Source organism: Syzygium oleosum, unplaced genomic scaffold, assembly GCF_021117445.2.
Source record: "Syzygium oleosum isolate NSW1041296 unplaced genomic scaffold, Sole_v2.1 Sole_v2.03, whole genome shotgun sequence".
In the NCBI taxonomy this organism is placed as follows: Eukaryota; Viridiplantae; Streptophyta; class Magnoliopsida; order Myrtales; family Myrtaceae; genus Syzygium; species Syzygium oleosum.
The window spans coordinates 9766426-9784440 of record NW_026607487.1 but is presented as its reverse complement, the minus strand read 5'-3'; the positions used below and the strand labels follow the sequence as shown (position 1 = coordinate 9784440).

The window sequence follows — 18015 nt, the reverse complement described above, 5'->3', positions numbered from 1 at the left end:
CCAAAGAATTGATGCAAAAACACCACCCATGGATAGCGCACACAGAGGGCCACGGAAGGTGTGAAACCGTCTAGGCATCTCCGTCATTGACGTGCGGGACTCTATTTGCTTTCTCTCTTGTATGTCTCAATGCCATGAGCTATTTCGCCTCTGCCTTCTCATTAGAAATGTTGAGATACACAAAACAAACGGGACTTACAATGTAATTCGGGTGCCAAAGCGTTTGGGCTTTCATAGTAAGGCAAAACACAAGCAAATAGCTTATTGGTAATTAAGTACCAGATCAAGTGGCTAATCTCCATAGAATAAAGAAGGGTTAATATCACCAAAAACCCCAAACTATACCCACCGTGACACAAATGTTCCGAACTCTTTTTTTTTTTTTTTTTTGGTAACTCAGGGAACCCCCGCACGGCCGACAGCCGGGGAGTAAACCCTGGGGGCGACACGTGCTAGTCACCACACACGTGCTCCGAACTCTTTTTGTGTCACTAAAAACCCTAAATTTGCCCATTGTGACACAAATACCCCAAACTTTTTTTTGTGTCATAAAAAACCCGAACTTATACCGGTGTAATAAATATACCCTGGATGGAACTGTAATAGATGGTATATATGTCACACATGTATAAGTTTGATTTTTTCCGTGACAGAAAAAAAAGTTTGGGATATTTGTGTCATAGTAGGCATACCTTGGGAGGGTTTTTTTTTTTTTTTTTTTTTTGTGATATTTGCGTGGTAAAAAAGAGGCTCGTCGCGAGGCCGAAGCCGGATGGGACGTCCTTTAACTGGTGTAGGCAGGGCGTTGTAAATTGAGAAATGCTGATGTAACTGTCCTTAATCCATTACGAGAATAACATGTTTTGGGCCACAAAAAATAAAAAAATAATGAATAATTAAAAATTGTTGTGGAGTCCACTTCTTCAAGAATTTGTGGCTCATAATATGGTGTTATTCTAATAATAGCCCAAAGACTGTTATGCTAACAAAGCCCATTTTTTTTCCAAGAATTATCAAAAGTTTATCCTAAGCATTGCGAGCTTATTTGACAAACATCAAGCGGACGAAGGCTCTCGGAACTGTAAGATACACAAACATAAGGGAATTTCAATTATTTGGATGCCAAGCGTTTAGGCTTCATGGTAAGGCAGAAACAAGCACGTAGCTTATTGATGATGAAGTACCGCATCAAGTGGCTAATCTCCATTCAAGAAAGAAGAAGCTAGTCGCGAGGTGGAAGACAGATGGGAAGTCCTTCAACTGGTATAGGCATGGGCTCGTAGATTATTTTCTCATCGGGATTGACCAGACTCCAGTGAAATTGATTCACCAGATTGTGCAAGAACACGAGCAGCTCCGCCCTCGCAAACTCGAGCCCCAAACACATCCTCAGGCCACCTCCAAATGGGACGTACGTATACAGAGCATGTCCCGATCCCTCGAATCTTGATTCGTCGAAGGTCAGCGTTATTGGGTAGTAGTTTGGCTCTGTGTGTTAAGCATGTACTACAATGTAACTACGCATGATAAATCAAGAAATAAACGAGTAAGCCTTTATCCAAGAACGAAAACCGCGTTGCCTAGGGCTCGTCCATTTCGCACTGCAGGCCCGTTTGAGTACGCACTCTCAAGAAGGACATAAGCAGGTATGATGTATTAACAGAGAATGAGCAAATCCATTACCTTCCAGCCTTTGGGAATGGTGTATCCTTCGTACGTGAAATTGACCATGGCCTCGCGGAAAGAACCGTATTCCGGCGCGGTCATCCTCATGACTTCCGAGATGACATTCCAGGAGTATCTCATCTTCTGCAAATCCCCCCACTGAAGAAGCTCATCCCTCCCCTTCAATGCCGCAATTTCCCTTCGCTCTGGCAAATGCAAATGTTACGTACATACATGTAAGCCAATGAAATTGCGCTGGTGACTAGGAAAATCAGGGACAGAGAGGGACTAACCGGCAATGACCATCTCAAGTACATGAGGCAGCACACTCAGGTACTTTATGATCAACACTAGAGTCGAAGTGGACGTATCGTGGCCAGCGAATAGGAGGTTCAACATGTTGTTTATGATCTCCACCTCAGGCATGAGCTTCCCGTTCTCGTCCCCGTTCACGATCAGGTGCGACATGATGTCTTGCTGGGGACACCATCTTCTTCTCCAGCTCCGTCCGGCACCGCTTCACCAACACCCGGAGCTCCTTCCTGATGGAATCAGCCGCTTTCTTCGACCGGTTAAAGTTTGTGCCAGGGACGTTGAGGGGGAGGTTAACAACTCCCTTGAGAAACACGTGGAAGTGGTCGGCAAGCCTCAAGACGAGCTGCGGGTCTATGATGCTCATGAACAGCCGGCACGTGAGGTCGAAGGTGTGCTGCTTCAGGGTGGAGTATGTTGGAGTTGGCGAATACTTCAAGGGCCTTTGTTCTCATACCAGGCATGCCCACGTGAGCTTAGAAAAATCAAAGTATGAACCGACAACATGTGATCCCTACGCGCGGAATGTCGGGGGTCCCGCTTCCTGGACAGCGGGCGCGGGTTCCGCTCCCCAGTGAGCGGACAGGGGCAGTGCCCCCGAAACAAAATCGGGTTTACTGACCCGTTTGTTGTGGAATCAAAGGGATTCGGATGGCTTGGGCTTTTGGCCCATTTTAAGTCCTATATATATTGTACTCGTATGAAAGATCTTTGTAACAAGTGGTTGTGGTTGAAAACCTAAATATCATAGTGGAATCCCTTTGCAGGACGTAGCCCTATTCTGAGGTGAACTTGGATAAACTTGTGTGTCAATTTTTTTATTATCTGTGTGATTATTCTGATTCTATTTAGGATATAATCCCATTGGAGTAGGCCTCCAGATAATCTTTTCCTTCACATATAAATGCAATTGTTTTAGTTTGGTGATGAGTCAACATTTAGAAATTGCTCGAGCATATGTTCAGAAACGCCAATGTTAACGTCAAGTTCCATTTGAATATTCGTGACGACTAACTCGCAATACTAGTTTTAATCTCGAAAGATCCAATCGAACGAAGTTTAGAGAGCACCGTGAGATCCATGTAGAATCACAGACAATGCGAATCTCAAATCTAGTCAATGATTAATGATGGTTGACTAGGCACATACCTTCCCAGTGCGTTCTCAGGTGGCCCATCGTCACCTCATCGATGACACCAACGCTCCTCATGAGCGCCTCCGGGTTGAAGAAGCTCATCAGCATTTTCTTGTCCAACCTTGCCTCGTGGCCGGCCTTGGAGACGAGGCAGCTCCCCATCAGCTTCCTAACCGAGCTCAGCCACCACAGCGCCACCTTCTTTCCGTCGTTAGAGAACAGGAACCTATTGCCCGCCGGCCCACACAAAAACACCATCCGCTCGCCCAGCAGGGAGGTCTTGAACACGGGGGTGTTGTACTTGTTCATCCGGTCTTGGATTAACGTCTCCGGGCTCCCGTCGTGCTGGGAACGGAGGAACCTAAGGATCTCGCCGATGATCAGCCATCCGAAGCTCCCCGGCGGGAGGTTCGGCCTGGTGGTTTTTGATGTAGCTAGCAAAGATCACCTAAACGGGGGTGAATAGGTGATCTAAAGATTTTGATCAATTTTTAAAGCAGAAACAAATGATCAAGATTGAAGTCTGAAAGATATTTAGATTATGAGCAGACTTTATAGACAATGTGCTAGTGTGCAGTATAAAAGATAGAATAAAAGTTTGGGGATAGAGAAATTGCACACAAGAAATTATAGTGGTTCGGCTTAGATCAAGCCTACGTCCACTCTCCAACGCTAACAGCCTACTGGCTGGATTCCATTATGTGATAAAAAAGAATTACAAGTTCCGAGTGATATTACTCTGTGAATGATAGAACTCTCTATCTTATACAATCACTTTTACAAAATGTCTCTCAAGATCTTAGTGTTAGGCTCAGGAAATACAAGTAGTAGAATCGGAGTATGTTCAGACTTTGGACTTGTTGATTTTTGACTTCGTTCTCTACCTTCTGCTCCTCATTAATCTTCTTTTATACTCATTCACTTCCAAACTAGCTGTTGGACAGTCTTCAGAGGATCATATTCCAATTTTCATCTTGGAAAGATTTGTATAAAATCGATTGAGTAGCCGTTGGTTGACAAAATCTGAATCCCGCTGAATCTGATCTCCCATACAATCAGAATCTTAGTTTCCATAAGTAGAGCTTTATCCGTTGTGAGATATACTTGCCTTAATGTTTGATTGTCAATCAATTTTGTATTTTAGCCTTTTAAGATTGAGTCGATCAAAACTTTCCTTCTGTTATAAATCTTTGTTCATTTAATAGCAAATGCATTGGTGGATGGATATACACCCCTGAGTATCGTCGATCTGACATCATCGAACTGTTTAGTAATCGTGTTTGGTCTGCATCTGAGTAATGCCCGGAAGTAAATCCTTCACCTAAAGCTGCTGGCACCGATGTCGGGGCTAAACTTTGCGTAACTTTGCAACACGCGGTGAAAGTTATATCAGTAATCCTATGATCTTTACTAATCAGGAATATTGAGGGTCTTCAGCTCTTGAATTCTTTCTGAAGCACATCCTTTCGATAGCTCGAGGCAAGTTGTAAGAAGCATGTGTTAGACTTTGATTCGGAACTGCTTTTGTGCCGAGGAAAACCCTGGAAAAATGCGACCCGATGAAATCGACAACAGCTTACGCACGGGACAAGAATAATTGTCGATCCGTCACCTACTGATCTACACCTCATAATGGACATTTCAATCTGCTCAAACCAACTGCAACCATTATTACATTACCACGCCACACTAGCAGTTTCAATAAAACCACGTAAACGTAGGCACAATCACAAAGATGGACTCATGAAGGTTGTGACTGAAACGTCCACCTGCAACTTAACGCGAATTAAGCTTATTGATGTTAACTTGCCAGCTAAACAACTCGAGCTTTAAATAACAAACCGATGGGAATTAACATCGCAATCGATCATAATGAGGTCGAATGCGAATCGGAAGTCCTTGTGATGGGATCGGCATCGGTTCGAACTTGACCTTTTCGTCGGGAATTGCATTGGTCCATTTGAAGTTGTTCACTAGGTGGTGAAGGAAGACGAGGATCTGAAGCTGAGCGTAGTCCTTGCCGAGACACATCCGAGGGCCGCCGCCGAACGGGACAAACGTGCATGGGGCGGGCAATGTGCTCCTCGTGAACCTGGACATGTTGAATAGCTTCGGGCTCGGGAATACGGCGGGATCGTTGTTCGTGGTGAGAGGACACCACATCAGCTGTGTAACGTAATTTGATCAAGTAAGCTTAATTGGACTATTGTTTTTGTCAATGGATCATAGTTACTACGCTTAATTAGCATAAAAGCCGCCCTGTCACGGCGCAAGTTGTGATAATTAATGCCAATTTCATGGGTCCTGAGGTGAACAAAAATTTAACCTTTTGTAAACTCTTTTAGTACCTATAACATCGCCTGAGATAATTACCTATAAACTTATTATACGGATGTCAATTCAGTCATAAACTTTTCAATTTTACCAACTTAGTCTTAAACTTCCGATCAATTTTCGTTGGAAATTATTAACGTGGCATTGAAAAGTTTATCATTAAACCGTCATCCGTACAATAGATTTAAAATCAATTGGGCAATTTCCTCAACATCCCTCGTCTGTAATGACCAATTGACGCGCCACGAAAAGGGAAAGTTCTTTCAAGTTATTGTCTTATTCATTTGGTGATGCTCCAAACATGAACAAAAACTAATCTTGCGATCTTCAACTATTTTTACCTACAATTTGTAACTTCGTGTAATTAATCACGGTTATTTCCAGCATTAGTTATAAATTTCCTCGAAAAACTAATTTTTTTTATAACTACACGAAAATCATTTGGATCTTCTCTTTTTAGTAACAAGTATTAATAATCATAATTAGATCGATCTTCATATCAATTTGAAAGCGTATTATTTAAAAAAAATTCCTTCAAAAAATCTATTTCTTAAGATAGCGAGCGTATTTTTCAATTTTTTACATCGGAGATTATGCTAATATTTTTTTTCTTTCATTGACAAAGTGCGGGACAAAGGTAATGCTTTGCATGAACAATTCATTCATGTTTGATTACTACTAAACAACTAATGTTCCGTTGTTGAACATCGAATCTAATTGTGATCATTAAATCCCATTATTACTCTTTTGACTTTTGTGAGGATCTTAGAAAGTACTTGAGAATCTAAATTTCAAAAGTGTTTTGAGATTTAAAATCGATCTAATGTGCAAGAAGATGTTACAATGTTCCTTTTCTTTAATATCAAATTTGAAGATAACCTTTTTTTGTGATAAAAGAATTCAATTAAAAGAGTATGAGTGTATCATCAAGCATTACAGCATCAACACATATTAGAAAAATGCAATAAAATAATTCAATTTCGATACTCGATATAAGATTTGTGTGTATCAATTCATACACTGCCTCTATATAAAAGATAACCCTTGATAAATTAAGAAGTAATTCACTTTTAGGGAAAAATCATTAAAAATCCTAAACTATGCCCATTATGACACATTTACCTTAAATTTTTTTGGTGATACAGAAAATCCTAAACTTACACATATGTGACAAATTTACCTTCCGTTAAGGTTTCGTTGACGAGCACAATTAAAAATCTGCGTATGTGGACGACGGAACGCAAACAATGTTGACATGGCGTCCATGTGGATTAAATGAAATAAAAATGACTTGTTTTGGCTGGAAAATCATTTGACAGAACTTCGATGGTGGTAAATGTATCAAACGAGTACAAGTTTGGAGTTTTTGACGTCACAAAAATATGTTTGGGGGTAAATATGTCACCACGGGCATAATTTGAGGTTTTTGATATCGTAAATAAAAGTTTATGGCAAATATGTCACACTGAATATAATTTGAAATTTTCTGTAACATCCCGAATTTTGACCCGTTATCGGGACCAATAAAGTGTACATTAATTTTCGTTTGATTTTAGTAGGTCTTGCCCGGACTTGATCAATCACGGGATACTAACCAAATGGGAAAGGCTAAATAGGAAACGGTACGTGGACCAAGGACCCGATCGCGAATGAGCACCGATTTCGAGAAACGTCGAGGGAATATTTTGGGCCAACATGGGCCGATCTTAAGAAAATGACGGATTTGATATGGTCAGTAACGTACGATCGGATCGCGGGTGATTCCGCATGACCGAAAGTACGACTGACAAACGAATCCTGAATTTAGTCCGAACGATCGCGACCTCCGGCACTAATGATAATTCCTCACGCTCTCCCGAAAATCGAGGCCAGCACAACTCGGACAATCCTAGGTCGATATGCGTAACCCCTAAACAATGCCAGCTTAGTGAGAGGCCCTAAAACTTCAAAACGAGCAAATTTGATCGCGAAATTGGACCCGAACTTCGACGTCGAAATTTCGAGGGTGTTTGCGACTATTTTGCGATACCGACGTCATTTTAGTGTGGCCACATATGTTTGGGAATAGTACGGCTGAAACTGAAATTTCGACAAAAATTGAGAAAATTACAATTTTGCCCCGGGGGGACCTCGATGTCCGTTTCCGAGACCAAACGAGGTTATTTTTCGGAAACCGATGCCATTTTGGAGTGGCCACGCATGTCGGGAGTGCGTACGGTCAAAAATTGGAATTTCGACCCCGGGACGAAAATTTACGGTTTTACCCCTCCAAACTTTCGGATTGACTTTCGAGGGCTTAAAGGATGGTTTTTATGGATCCGACACCATATTATGCTGGCCACGCATATATAGGACCGGTATGGACAAAAATTGAAATTTCGATCCGGGATCGGAAAATTACGAAAATGCCCCTAGGCCCATTTTGACTAATTCCGAATTTTGACCAAATTTTGGGACTTAACCAAGGTCAATTGGATTAACTAAGGTCTGGTCAGCCAATGGTTAGGGGCAAATGACCATTTAACCCTTGTATTATTGGATAAGAGCAAATGGTGACCATTGGATTAAAGGCAAAATTGTCCAAAGGCCTTAGATTTTGACACTTGGCTTCCGCTAACCCAAGCTTGGACCAGCTTTGACTAGCTGAACTCTCTCTCTCTCTCTCTCTCTCTCTCTCTCTCTCTCTCTCTCTCTCTCTCTCTCTCTCTCTCTCTCTCTCCCCCTTCACTTCTCTCTCCTTCCCCGTCCATTTCCTCCACGACCGTTCTCCTCCACCGCCGGTGCCCTTACCGCTTGTGTCCACGCCGGACCACCGTGCCGGAGCCTGTCACCGCCGGACCAGCCGCCGTCCCGTGCCACCTCGCCATCCCATCCTCTCATCCCCCGTCTCACTCTCTCTCTCACTCGTTTCTCTCTCTCTTGGCCGCGGGGACAAGCACCGTGGGCGCCGCCGCCCATCGCCGGTGCCCCGCCGCCGTCCTCCACCCGTGCAACGCCCACGCCGACCACCTCACCCTCACCGTCTCTCTCTCTCTGCCGTCCTCAGCCACCCCATAGCAGCCTCCCTTGTTCGGCCTTGGGTGGCCGAGAACTTCACCGGCGCCGCCGTGGACCGCCGGCTTGCCCCGGAACGCCGCCGCCGATTTCACCGCGAGTCGGTAATTGGCCGCCCGTTCTCGTCGTCCTGAGTCGGAATTAGGCAAGTAAAAATCCCTAAACCCCGAACTAGAATTAATTGTGCATTCTAGGGGTAATTTAGGGGTTAATTAGGCTTAATTAGGGCCTAATTAGGTTTATTTGTGTGTAAGGTGATTAGGGTATATGATTAGGGCTTAATGAGGTGGTTTAAATGTGGTTTAGGGCCTAAATAGTACTCTGTCCTGGTACTGTTCACACAGAACCGAATTTGTGCAAATTGCCTAAGTTGGGATTTAGTTGGTTCATTGATTATTGACTTGAATTTAGGCAATTGGGTGACTATTTAGAGCTTGTATAAACCCTATTGGGCGACCCCGTGATGGTGAGAATGTCTACGGAGATTGATTTGCCAAGGCGGGCCTTAGGCGCATTAAATTGCTTTGGAATGATTGCGCGGAATAAATGTTGGATTGATTGGATTAGAATGGAATTAATTGAATGTGCCGAGAGTGCGTTAAATTCATTTAATTGGTGGATAATTGTACTCGGCATGTTAGCTTTGGTAATTGACTTGAATTCCTGGGCATGTGATCCGCATATCATGTTGTAAAATAACCGGACTGGAGTGCATTGTTATACATGCCTGTCGTTTTATCAAATTGTTGGCCTTCTGGTCGGGTCTACGGGTCGTTTTATCAAATTGTTGGCCTTCGGGTCGGACTTACGGGTCGGTTTATCAAATTGTTGGCCTTCGGGTCGGGCCTACGGGTCGTTATAATCAACTGTTGGCCTCCGGGTCGTGGCCTTCAGGTCGTTATATTTGTGGGTCTTCGGGTCGGAATAATTGCACATAAGTATTATTGTTGTTGAATGCCTAACCTGCGGGGCTTCGAGATAATGTATTGGGCTGTAAGCCCAGGATAATTATAGTGTTTTACTGGTTCATTATTGGCATGTTTGAATTACCTGTCTGGAGGTGTACATTAGCCTAGTTTAGGATTAGGGGTTATTTACTCGCTGAGTTTCATCTCACGGTTGTTGGAAAACCCTACTTTTCAGACCCCCGGCAGTGAGGATGGCCGAGCCGCTCGTGCGTTTTGGGATTCCCCACTTCATTGAGAAGACTTTTTCCGTACATCCAGTAGGGGAGGGGAATACGTACATTAGATACTATACTCTAGTATGGGTAGATGTTGGAGAGTTGGAGTCTGCGATTCATGAGTATGTGGCGTGGAGTTATAGGAGCTCCGATGGCGTTCCTGTGGAGTGCGAGGTCGATGAGGTCGAGCCGATGGACATGGAGCCGGATGATGATGATGAGATGGAGCATGGATGGAGGAGGACCTGGAGCCCGATGCTATGGATGCTGAGGACCAGTCCGAGAAGGCTGAGTCCGAGCTAGAATCGTTAGATTCTGATGAGGAGTTGCCAGATAGTTCTTTCTCATCAGAGTCTTCTGATTCTGACCCGGACTGGGTCCCCTAGGTTGACTTGGACTTTAGCTAGAGTGGGCTGCACCCTTTTGACTGAAGCCCACCTCAGTTCAGCTTAGTAACCCTAGCCATGGATCCTTTTTTGACCCTCATGGCTACTGACCGATTCGATTAGAGGTGGCCACGGGCCGGTTTTGGCCCGGAACCGGACCGGAACCGGCCCGTGGTTCGGAATCGGAACCGGCCCGTGGCATACGGTCCCGGTTCGGTTCCTGGAAAAATTTGAACCGGCCCGAACCGCGGTTCCGGCCTGTTCTGCGAAAAAAAAAAGAAAAAAATTAAATAAAAAATAAAAAAAAAAAGCTAAAAGAACGGCCACGGCTGCAGCCATCTTGCGCAGCGCAGGAGAACGGGGACGGGCCAACGGCCCAACCAAAAAAAAAAAAAAAAATTTGTTTATCCGCAGCAGGGCCTGCAGACGTGCAGGCCCTGCAGCACCTTGCGGCTGCGGCCCGTTGGGGCAACGGCTACGCCCTAACGGGCGTTTTTATAATAATAATAAAAAAAAAAAACATAACCGTTGCAAAATTGCAACGGTTATGTTTTATTTTTTTTAATTCTAAATTTTCTTCTATTTTTTTCTATAAATTCTCTCAAATTCTCACAATACACACACAATTCTCTCAAATTCTCTCCAATTCTCTTCTCTCAAGTCTCAAATTTTCTCAATACTCGAAATTCTCTCAAATTCTCTGAAATTCTCTCAATTTTCTCAATCCACGCAATTCTTTCTTAATTCTCCCAATTAATCCGCTCAATTCTCTCAATCCATTCGAAAAATGGCAAGTGGAAGTCGAGTGCCAATCGGCAAAGGTAAGAATATCGCGACGGAATCCCATCATTCTTTTGATCCTCGTGAATATGCAGATTTTCAAGATGATGAAATCAACATTTTTCACGATGTGGAGCGCGTCCCGACGCAAGCAAGTTTTCATCCTCCTGCTGAAATATCTACAACAAAGGAAGCGGAACGGGAATTTACATCCGACATTTGGAATCACTTCACGAAAATGGAAAGGTTTGATATCGGTCAAAAAAGGTATGATATAATTTGTAAATATTGTGGAAAAATATATAAATATACAGGTGGACAAGGATATGGAACATTTAAACGACGTCTTATGAGCAAACATCCAACCGAAACGGGAATCGATATCGGGCAACAACAAATTTCCGGGTACGTCAATCCTAACACTTCCCCTTTATTTCGTTTTAATGAAAAAACTTATAAGGAAGAATTAGGCAAATTTATTTCCGTTGAGCATTTAGCATTTAATTTTGGAGAAAGATTTGGTTTTAATGAATTTGTACAAAAAGCATGTGCTCCACAAGCAAAACGTGTTTCTAGAAATACAACTAAACGAGTAATTAAAGATCTTTACAAAAATGGAAAAAATGATTTACAAAATTTTTTTATGCAATTTAATGGATGCGTGCATATAGGTAGTGATATTTGGAGTGATCATTGGCAAAATCATTCTTACATGGGCATAACATGTCATTGGATAGATGACGAGTGGACTATTCAAAAAAGAGTTATTGCATTTAGAGTTTTCGATGATCATCATACGGCAAATAATATTTATAGACTAATTAGGCAAGTTTTAGAAGAATATTATTTGCTCAACAAAATTTTTTCAATTGGTTTTGATAATGCCGCAGCAAATACTGCTTCAATTGCCGAGTTAGAAAATATTTGTAAACCCGCTTTTGGCGGAAAATTTTTTCACATTAGATGTGCTTGTCATGTTTTAAATTTATGTGTACAAGATGGTTTGAAAACTCTTGATATTTTTCTTCAACCAATAAAAACGGCGATTCAATTTTTATGGAAACATCCCAAAAAAATGAAAGAATGGGGTAGATTTTGTAGAGATAATCGCAAAAAGCCAAAAAGATTTCCAAGAGATGTTCCAACTCGTTGGAATTCTACTTTCCACTTGCTTAGTGAATCTTTAGCATATAAAGATTTATTATGTGCATTCATTTCTAATAATATACCTGAGATTAATTTATACCCACAGGAGTGGCATATTTGCCAAAAAATTTTAGATCTTTTAAAGGTTTTTAATGATGCAACTTATACTTTGTCCGGTGTTTATTATCCTACTACACATTTATTTTTAGTAGAGTGTACTAATATTGTCGGAACTTTTGATGAATATGAAAATGATGTTGAATTACAACATACTATAGTTGCAATGAAAATGAAATGGCTTCATGGGATAATTTTAGGGTATATATATTGTACTCTTTTTTTTTTAAGATCGTTGTAACGAATTGTAATGTGCTTAATGATAATTTATTAAGTTGAAGCCCTCTCTTTCTCTCTTGTCTTTTTGTCCCCAAATTTGAGTACAATTTACATTTTAATCACAATTTATATTAAATAATGTTCTATCACAAGAATAGTATTTTTTAATTTTTTTTATTTTCATTTCTGTTTTTCCTTTTCTGTTTTTTCTTCTTTTCTTTTCCTTTTCCTTTTCTGTTTTTCCTTTTTCTCTTTTGTCTTTTTTCCTTGTTTCTGTTTTTTAAAATTATAATTTATATTTTAATTTTTTTTTTTCTTCCTCCGCGGCCGGCCGCCCATGGCCGGGCGCGCGGAGGTCCGCCGACGCCGGGCGAGGGCGGCCCTCGCCCCGACGCCGGCTAGGCGAGGCTCGGCCTCGCTCGCAACCGGCGAGGCTCGACCTCGCCGGCGTCGGGCGAAGCCGGCCCTCGCCCGGGCCGGGCGAGGCCGGCCTCGCCCGACGCCGGCAAGGCTCGGCCTTGCTCGCAACCGGCGAGGCTCAACCTCGCCGGCGTCGGGCGAGGCCGGCCCTCCGGCGAGTGGCGAGGCTCGACCTCGCCGGCGTCCGGGCGAGGCCTACCTCGCCCGGCCCGGCGAGGACCGGCCTCGCCCGACGCCGGCGAGGGCCGCCTCGCCTAGAGGCCGGCGACCTCCGCGCCGGCCCGGCTATGGCCGGCCGCGGAGGAAGAAAAAAAAAAGAAAAGGAAAAGGAAAAGAAAAAAAACAGAAAAAATAGGAACCGGCCCGGAACCGGAACCGCCCCTGGCGGTTCCGGTTCACACTTGGCCACGAACCGGAACCGGTCGGTTCCGAACCGTGGCCACCTCTAGATCATTCGATGTTAGTTGTACTTCTCGTATGTGGATATTGTATATACTATTATCAGTAAAGTATGTATACGTGTTTTAGTTTTATCATCCTGACAATCTTGTGTTTTGCTATTCATGGTTGCTTTGTTTATTGTCCGGGTGTATATATATATATATATATACGTCATTTCCGCATGTGTCGTGTTTTTCTCTGATTTGGGTTTTCGGGTCGGTGACGTAGCCTGAGAGCGTCGCACCACAATTTCGACCTGTACGCGGGATGTTGTCGCTTCGTGGGGTACGGGGCGTGACGTTTTCGGTGGCTCTTTTCCTTTCTTTTATTCTCCTCAATTTAAATTTTTTATTTTTTGATAACTAACCGGGTCGAAAGATTTGAAATCCTACCTCGATTTGTGCAAAATATTATAGAAGAAAGGGAAATGAGTAGAGAACGGTCCCGTTATTTTCACAAAATGAACGGTCAATTGCTAACCCCTAGTTTTAAAGTTGGAATGTGGGATACATAATGAGATTTCCACAAGTTTAAAAAGGCACATAATGAGAGTTTTTTTTTTCAGTTTTATTTAAAGAAACAAATGATAATATTAAAACAATAAGTAACATATGAAGGATTCATTTGCAACTTTTAAAATAATGGATATTTTCTTGGAACAAAGGTTTAATAAGACGATGACGAGAGAGGGAGAGAAAATCACTTTTCGACTGCTTCATCGTGATTCTAAGTTGCAATGTTTCAAGTCCTTGCACATCTTCATCTATGAGATTCAAATACACAGGGTAATTTTTTCGTCTACTAATTTATTATTTATATTTTGATCTTGTCTTTCATTCACCTGTTTTATACAAAATTGATATCGCTAGTCTTGATTTCAGGTCATCAGAGAATCCCTCTATATCAATTTGATTTGATTGAAAAGAATTAGGAGCCATTCAATGCACAATGAATTTGTTATTAGTTATAATGCCAACATTTCAAGTGTTTTTCATTTTTGAATTTTGATAGATCTTTCCAATGACATTAATGATTTCCTTTTAGTTAGTTTAATATTTTTCTACTTGTAATTAGCTATATTTGGTATTTAATTTTTTTCTTTTTATATTCAAGAAATTTCACTTACTAGAATTGGTGAGGGTTTCCCTTTTTTTTTTTTTTGGTCGAAGAGGGTTTCCCTTTTAGATTGGTCCTTCTTGCGCCTTTTTAAATCCTCTAATCTTAAATTAAGCCCGGTAACAATGGAAAGTCAAAAAAAGCTTAAACCGGACAAAGCAGTATGCAAGTTTCCTCCATTAAAAATTGTGGCTAGTATTGCACCGTCAGAATTTTATTCTTACGGTACCGTTATGGTAGCCGGGTCCTAGAAGAAATTATGTTTCTTTTCACGTACCTTCCGTCCCTTGGGAATGGTAAAACCACCGAAGGTGAAATCCTCCAAGGCGACTCTGAAACCTCCAATAACAGGCGGCACAAGCCTCATGATCTCCAAAACCACGCTCCATGTATCTCTCATCTTCTGCACATCTTCTCTCGTCAATCCCTCTCCCGCTGATTTCTTTTGCATGGCGATCTCTCTCTGCTCTGCTCGTAGCAATTCCCAGAAAGACATTGCATGCATGCACGAACGAAAAGATTATCAACGACAGTAAAACAGATGGATAACCACAAGGGTAAGGAGACTCACCAGCCAAAACTTTCTCGTAGACATGAGACAACTCTCCGAGAAACTTGATCACCATGGTCATGGTGCAGCTCGTAGTGTCGTGGCTCGCGACCAGCAGCATGAGCAGGTTGTTGATGATCTCCGACTCGGTCAAGAACCGGCCATTCTCGTCCGCGGTGACCATCAAATACGACAGCAGGTCCTGCGTCGGGGACGCTGCCCCCTTCTTCTCCATGGCCGCCCTCCTCTCCTTGATGATCCCTCGGAGCATCTTCCTGATGGACCTGGCCGCCCTCTTCGCGCCATGGAATCTCGTCCCGGGCAGGTCGACAGGGACGCTTATGACGCCTTCGAGGAATGCGGCGAAGGGGCGTGCGAGGTCCGCAATCTCTCGTGGATCGCGGATGCTCAGGAAGAGCTGGCACGTGAGCTCGAAGATGTAGTGCTTGATGGTCGGGTACACGAGCACCTCTTCTTTGCCTTTAATGATGCCGAAGAACATCAGGACAATAAGAAGATCGTCGCTCAAAATTTCCATGTTTCTGTTGTCCTGAACTATCAAAGTTTTCTACATATTCCTCAAATTTTCATTAATGACGTTGAGAATATAAGAAACATGAATAGTCTAGAGATCAAAGACTATAGGCAATACAGTGGTCCTGTAATTGCCACAGTACGGGGAGAGTTTTAATTGGCTTGAGAAGTAAGGTAATTAACGAACTAAAGAGACCAGAAGTTTCAATGCCATCAATTTCTCGATTAAATTGTTTACATATACATTGAACTTCAAGAGCCAGGTCCTTTTGAAGGTGATATATTGGTGTGGACTCTTAAGTGTTTCTTGGACCTGCTTTGTCATTCACATGGAGGTTTATGGTTCTGGGTCAGTAATATAAAGTCCGAACTCCAAGGTTAAAATACCCAAGCTGTATCTTCGTGGGCAGATAATTGACATGTAGATCATATGGTATATAGCTATACCTTCCCAATTAGCTTTGATATGATTGCAAGTGACTTCATCCATGATCATGGTGAACCTCCTGAGGGCTTCCTGGTCGAAAATGCTCATTAGCATCCTCCTCATCACCTTTCCTTCCTCACCGGCCAGGGTGATTATACATGAGCCGAGCAGCTTGACCGCCGAGCTCGGCCACGACACTGTCACCTTCCTGTTCTCGTTGCCGAAGAGGAACTTGTTCCCCGCGGCGCCGCAGAACACAGCGGTCGGCTCGCCGAAGAGGGATGTGGTGAAGACGCACGGCCCGTGCTTGTCGACTCGCTTGTCCAGGAAGCGCCCGGGCCTCCCTTCCCTGCCCGCACGGAGCAGCTCTAGGGTTTCGCCTAGGATGGGCCATCCAAATTGGCCAGGAGGAGTACCGTGGGGAGATGATTTTCTGGAAACTCTTCTTTTAGCGATGGAGAGGAAAACGGCTAAAGTGGGGAGGGCAATGAGGACAGCGAGCAAGTATGAAGCAGGTAGTAGTGAGTCCATGATGAGTATGCGCAAAGGGATTGCGCATAAGCGTCTTTTATAACCTGGAAACTCTATTAGGGCCCGTTTGGTTCGGCTTTTCAAATGCTACTTGGGGGAATGCAAATACCTTTAGGTGAAAGTCACTTGGAAAAATGCAAGTGATGTTTGGTAAAAAAAAATTTGTGAAGCTACTTTGGCCTAAATAGTGTTTAATAAAAAAAAAATTTGCAAAGGGCTTTGGCAATTTTTATTTTTAATATTTTGGTTTTGCCTCGAATACTGTTCATCTTTTTCACCGTGAGGGTGGCCGGCGAGGTGGCCGGCAAAGGGCCGCGAGGGCGGATCACGGCCGACGAAGGGCCGGCGAAGGGGCGGCGAGGTCGCCCGACCCAAGCGACGGCCGCCTCAGGTCGCGACCGCCCGAGCGCCGTCGCACTGGGGTCGCGCGACCTCGAGCAACGTCGACTGGTCGTGACCACGCGACGGCCGCCCGTGGTCGCGACCCGGGCCGACGTTGCTTGAGGTCACGCAACCCAAAGCGACGGCGTGTGGGCGGTCGCCCGGCCCCAGCGGCCGTTGCCTAGGCCGGGCGACCTCACCGGCCCTTCATTAGCTGGGATCCGCCCTCGCCGGCCCTTCGCCGGCCACCACCCTCATGGTGAAGAAGATGAACAGTAACATGGGCAAAATCGGAATAAAGAAATTTGAGTGAGGGCAATTTGGGAAGGGAAAAATAGGCTTCAGCATTCCAAATGCTAGGCCAAAAGCCTTTTCCCAAAATGTTGAACCAAAAGAGGCCTTAATTAGATCTGCCTAACTGATTTAGACCTGTCAAGCAGGTAAATTGGACGGATTTGGATCGGGTCAAATTGACCGATTAATCCATTTATTCGCAGTGCGAATTTCTCGATCCATACTCTACCCATATAACTAAAATACTTACAAAATTAACCCAATATAAGAAAACTTGTTTCTTATTTTTTTAAAATTATATTGTTAAAACATAAATTTAATGGAGAATTTTATATACTTTTTTAAAAAATTAGATTTTTTTATATATTTTTTTCTTTTCTTTTTCTTCTACATCCAGCGAGGGTCGCCGGCCATTGGGCGAGGGCGAGGGTCCCAGCCTCGCCCTCGCCGGTCGCAGGCCATCTGGAAAAAAGCTATCGTTGAAAGGTTATATACCACCTATGTGCACTTGTATCATAGCCAGTCACTTTACATGAACTCACCCAATAGGTAGCGCGTGATTTGATTTAGCACGAGCAATGCTTTGTGGCGGTGAAGTATAAGAGATGCGAAAGGGTTGTTGCAATTGGTTTGGGGGAAGGCAGTGTCAGGGTTGTGCCAAGAATCCGGATACGGTATGATTATCATCTCTGGGGTCTATGATGATAGAGCCGGCTTCCCGCACGCAAATTAGTTGGGTAACGTTGCTTTTTGATGTTGCCACGGCCAAACAAAACGAGTTCGTTGTGCTAAAGTGGTTTGCACGTCTCCATCAAGCAACATGATGCCCGAATTAAATTGGGCATGGTATGGTCGTTGACGATGACGATGCAATCCGCAATAATTTCATTGAGAATGACCCATCAAGCTTTTCTTAAATGAGAGAGCACAACATTGATAATTATGTTTCCAAAATGGTTTATCAATGTTGTAGTTTAATTGCTCCTCTTT

General features: G+C 43.4%; 1 protein-coding gene and 1 pseudogene across 1 annotated transcript; both read right to left on the bottom strand.

The window, feature by feature from the left end:
- Positions 1-1222: 1222 nt before the first annotated feature.
- On the bottom strand, positions 1223-4781 carry LOC115669452 (beta-amyrin 28-monooxygenase-like; annotated as a pseudogene).
- LOC130137642 (beta-amyrin 28-monooxygenase-like) lies at positions 4739-16357 on the bottom strand. The gene is made up of 4 exons (XM_056309370.1): positions 15840-16357; positions 14880-15338; positions 14586-14776; positions 4739-5278 (listed from the first exon to the last, which is right to left on the bottom strand). Exons 1-4 carry the CDS (start codon positions 16348-16350, stop codon positions 4964-4966), a joined length of 1476 nt encoding a protein of 491 aa, XP_056165345.1. The 5' UTR covers positions 16351-16357; the 3' UTR covers positions 4739-4963.
- Between the last annotated feature and the right edge of the window lie 1658 nt (positions 16358-18015).

What these genes read in the sequence shown, in the direction of transcription:
- LOC130137642 (XM_056309370.1), bottom strand. Translation starts at nt 16,350, where the DNA reads ATGGACTCACTACTACCTGCTTCATACTTGCTCGCTGTCCTCATTGCC. An exon ending in TATCAAAGCTAATTGGGAAG is followed by an intron (nt 15,339 to 15,839) that starts GTATAGCTATAT and finishes GCATCATTAAAG; the next exon opens with GCAAAGAAGAGGTGCTCGTG. An exon ending in CTACGAGAAAGTTTTGGCTG is followed by an intron (nt 14,777 to 14,879) that starts GTGAGTCTCCTT and finishes TGCTACGAGCAG; the next exon opens with AGCAGAGAGAGATCGCCATG.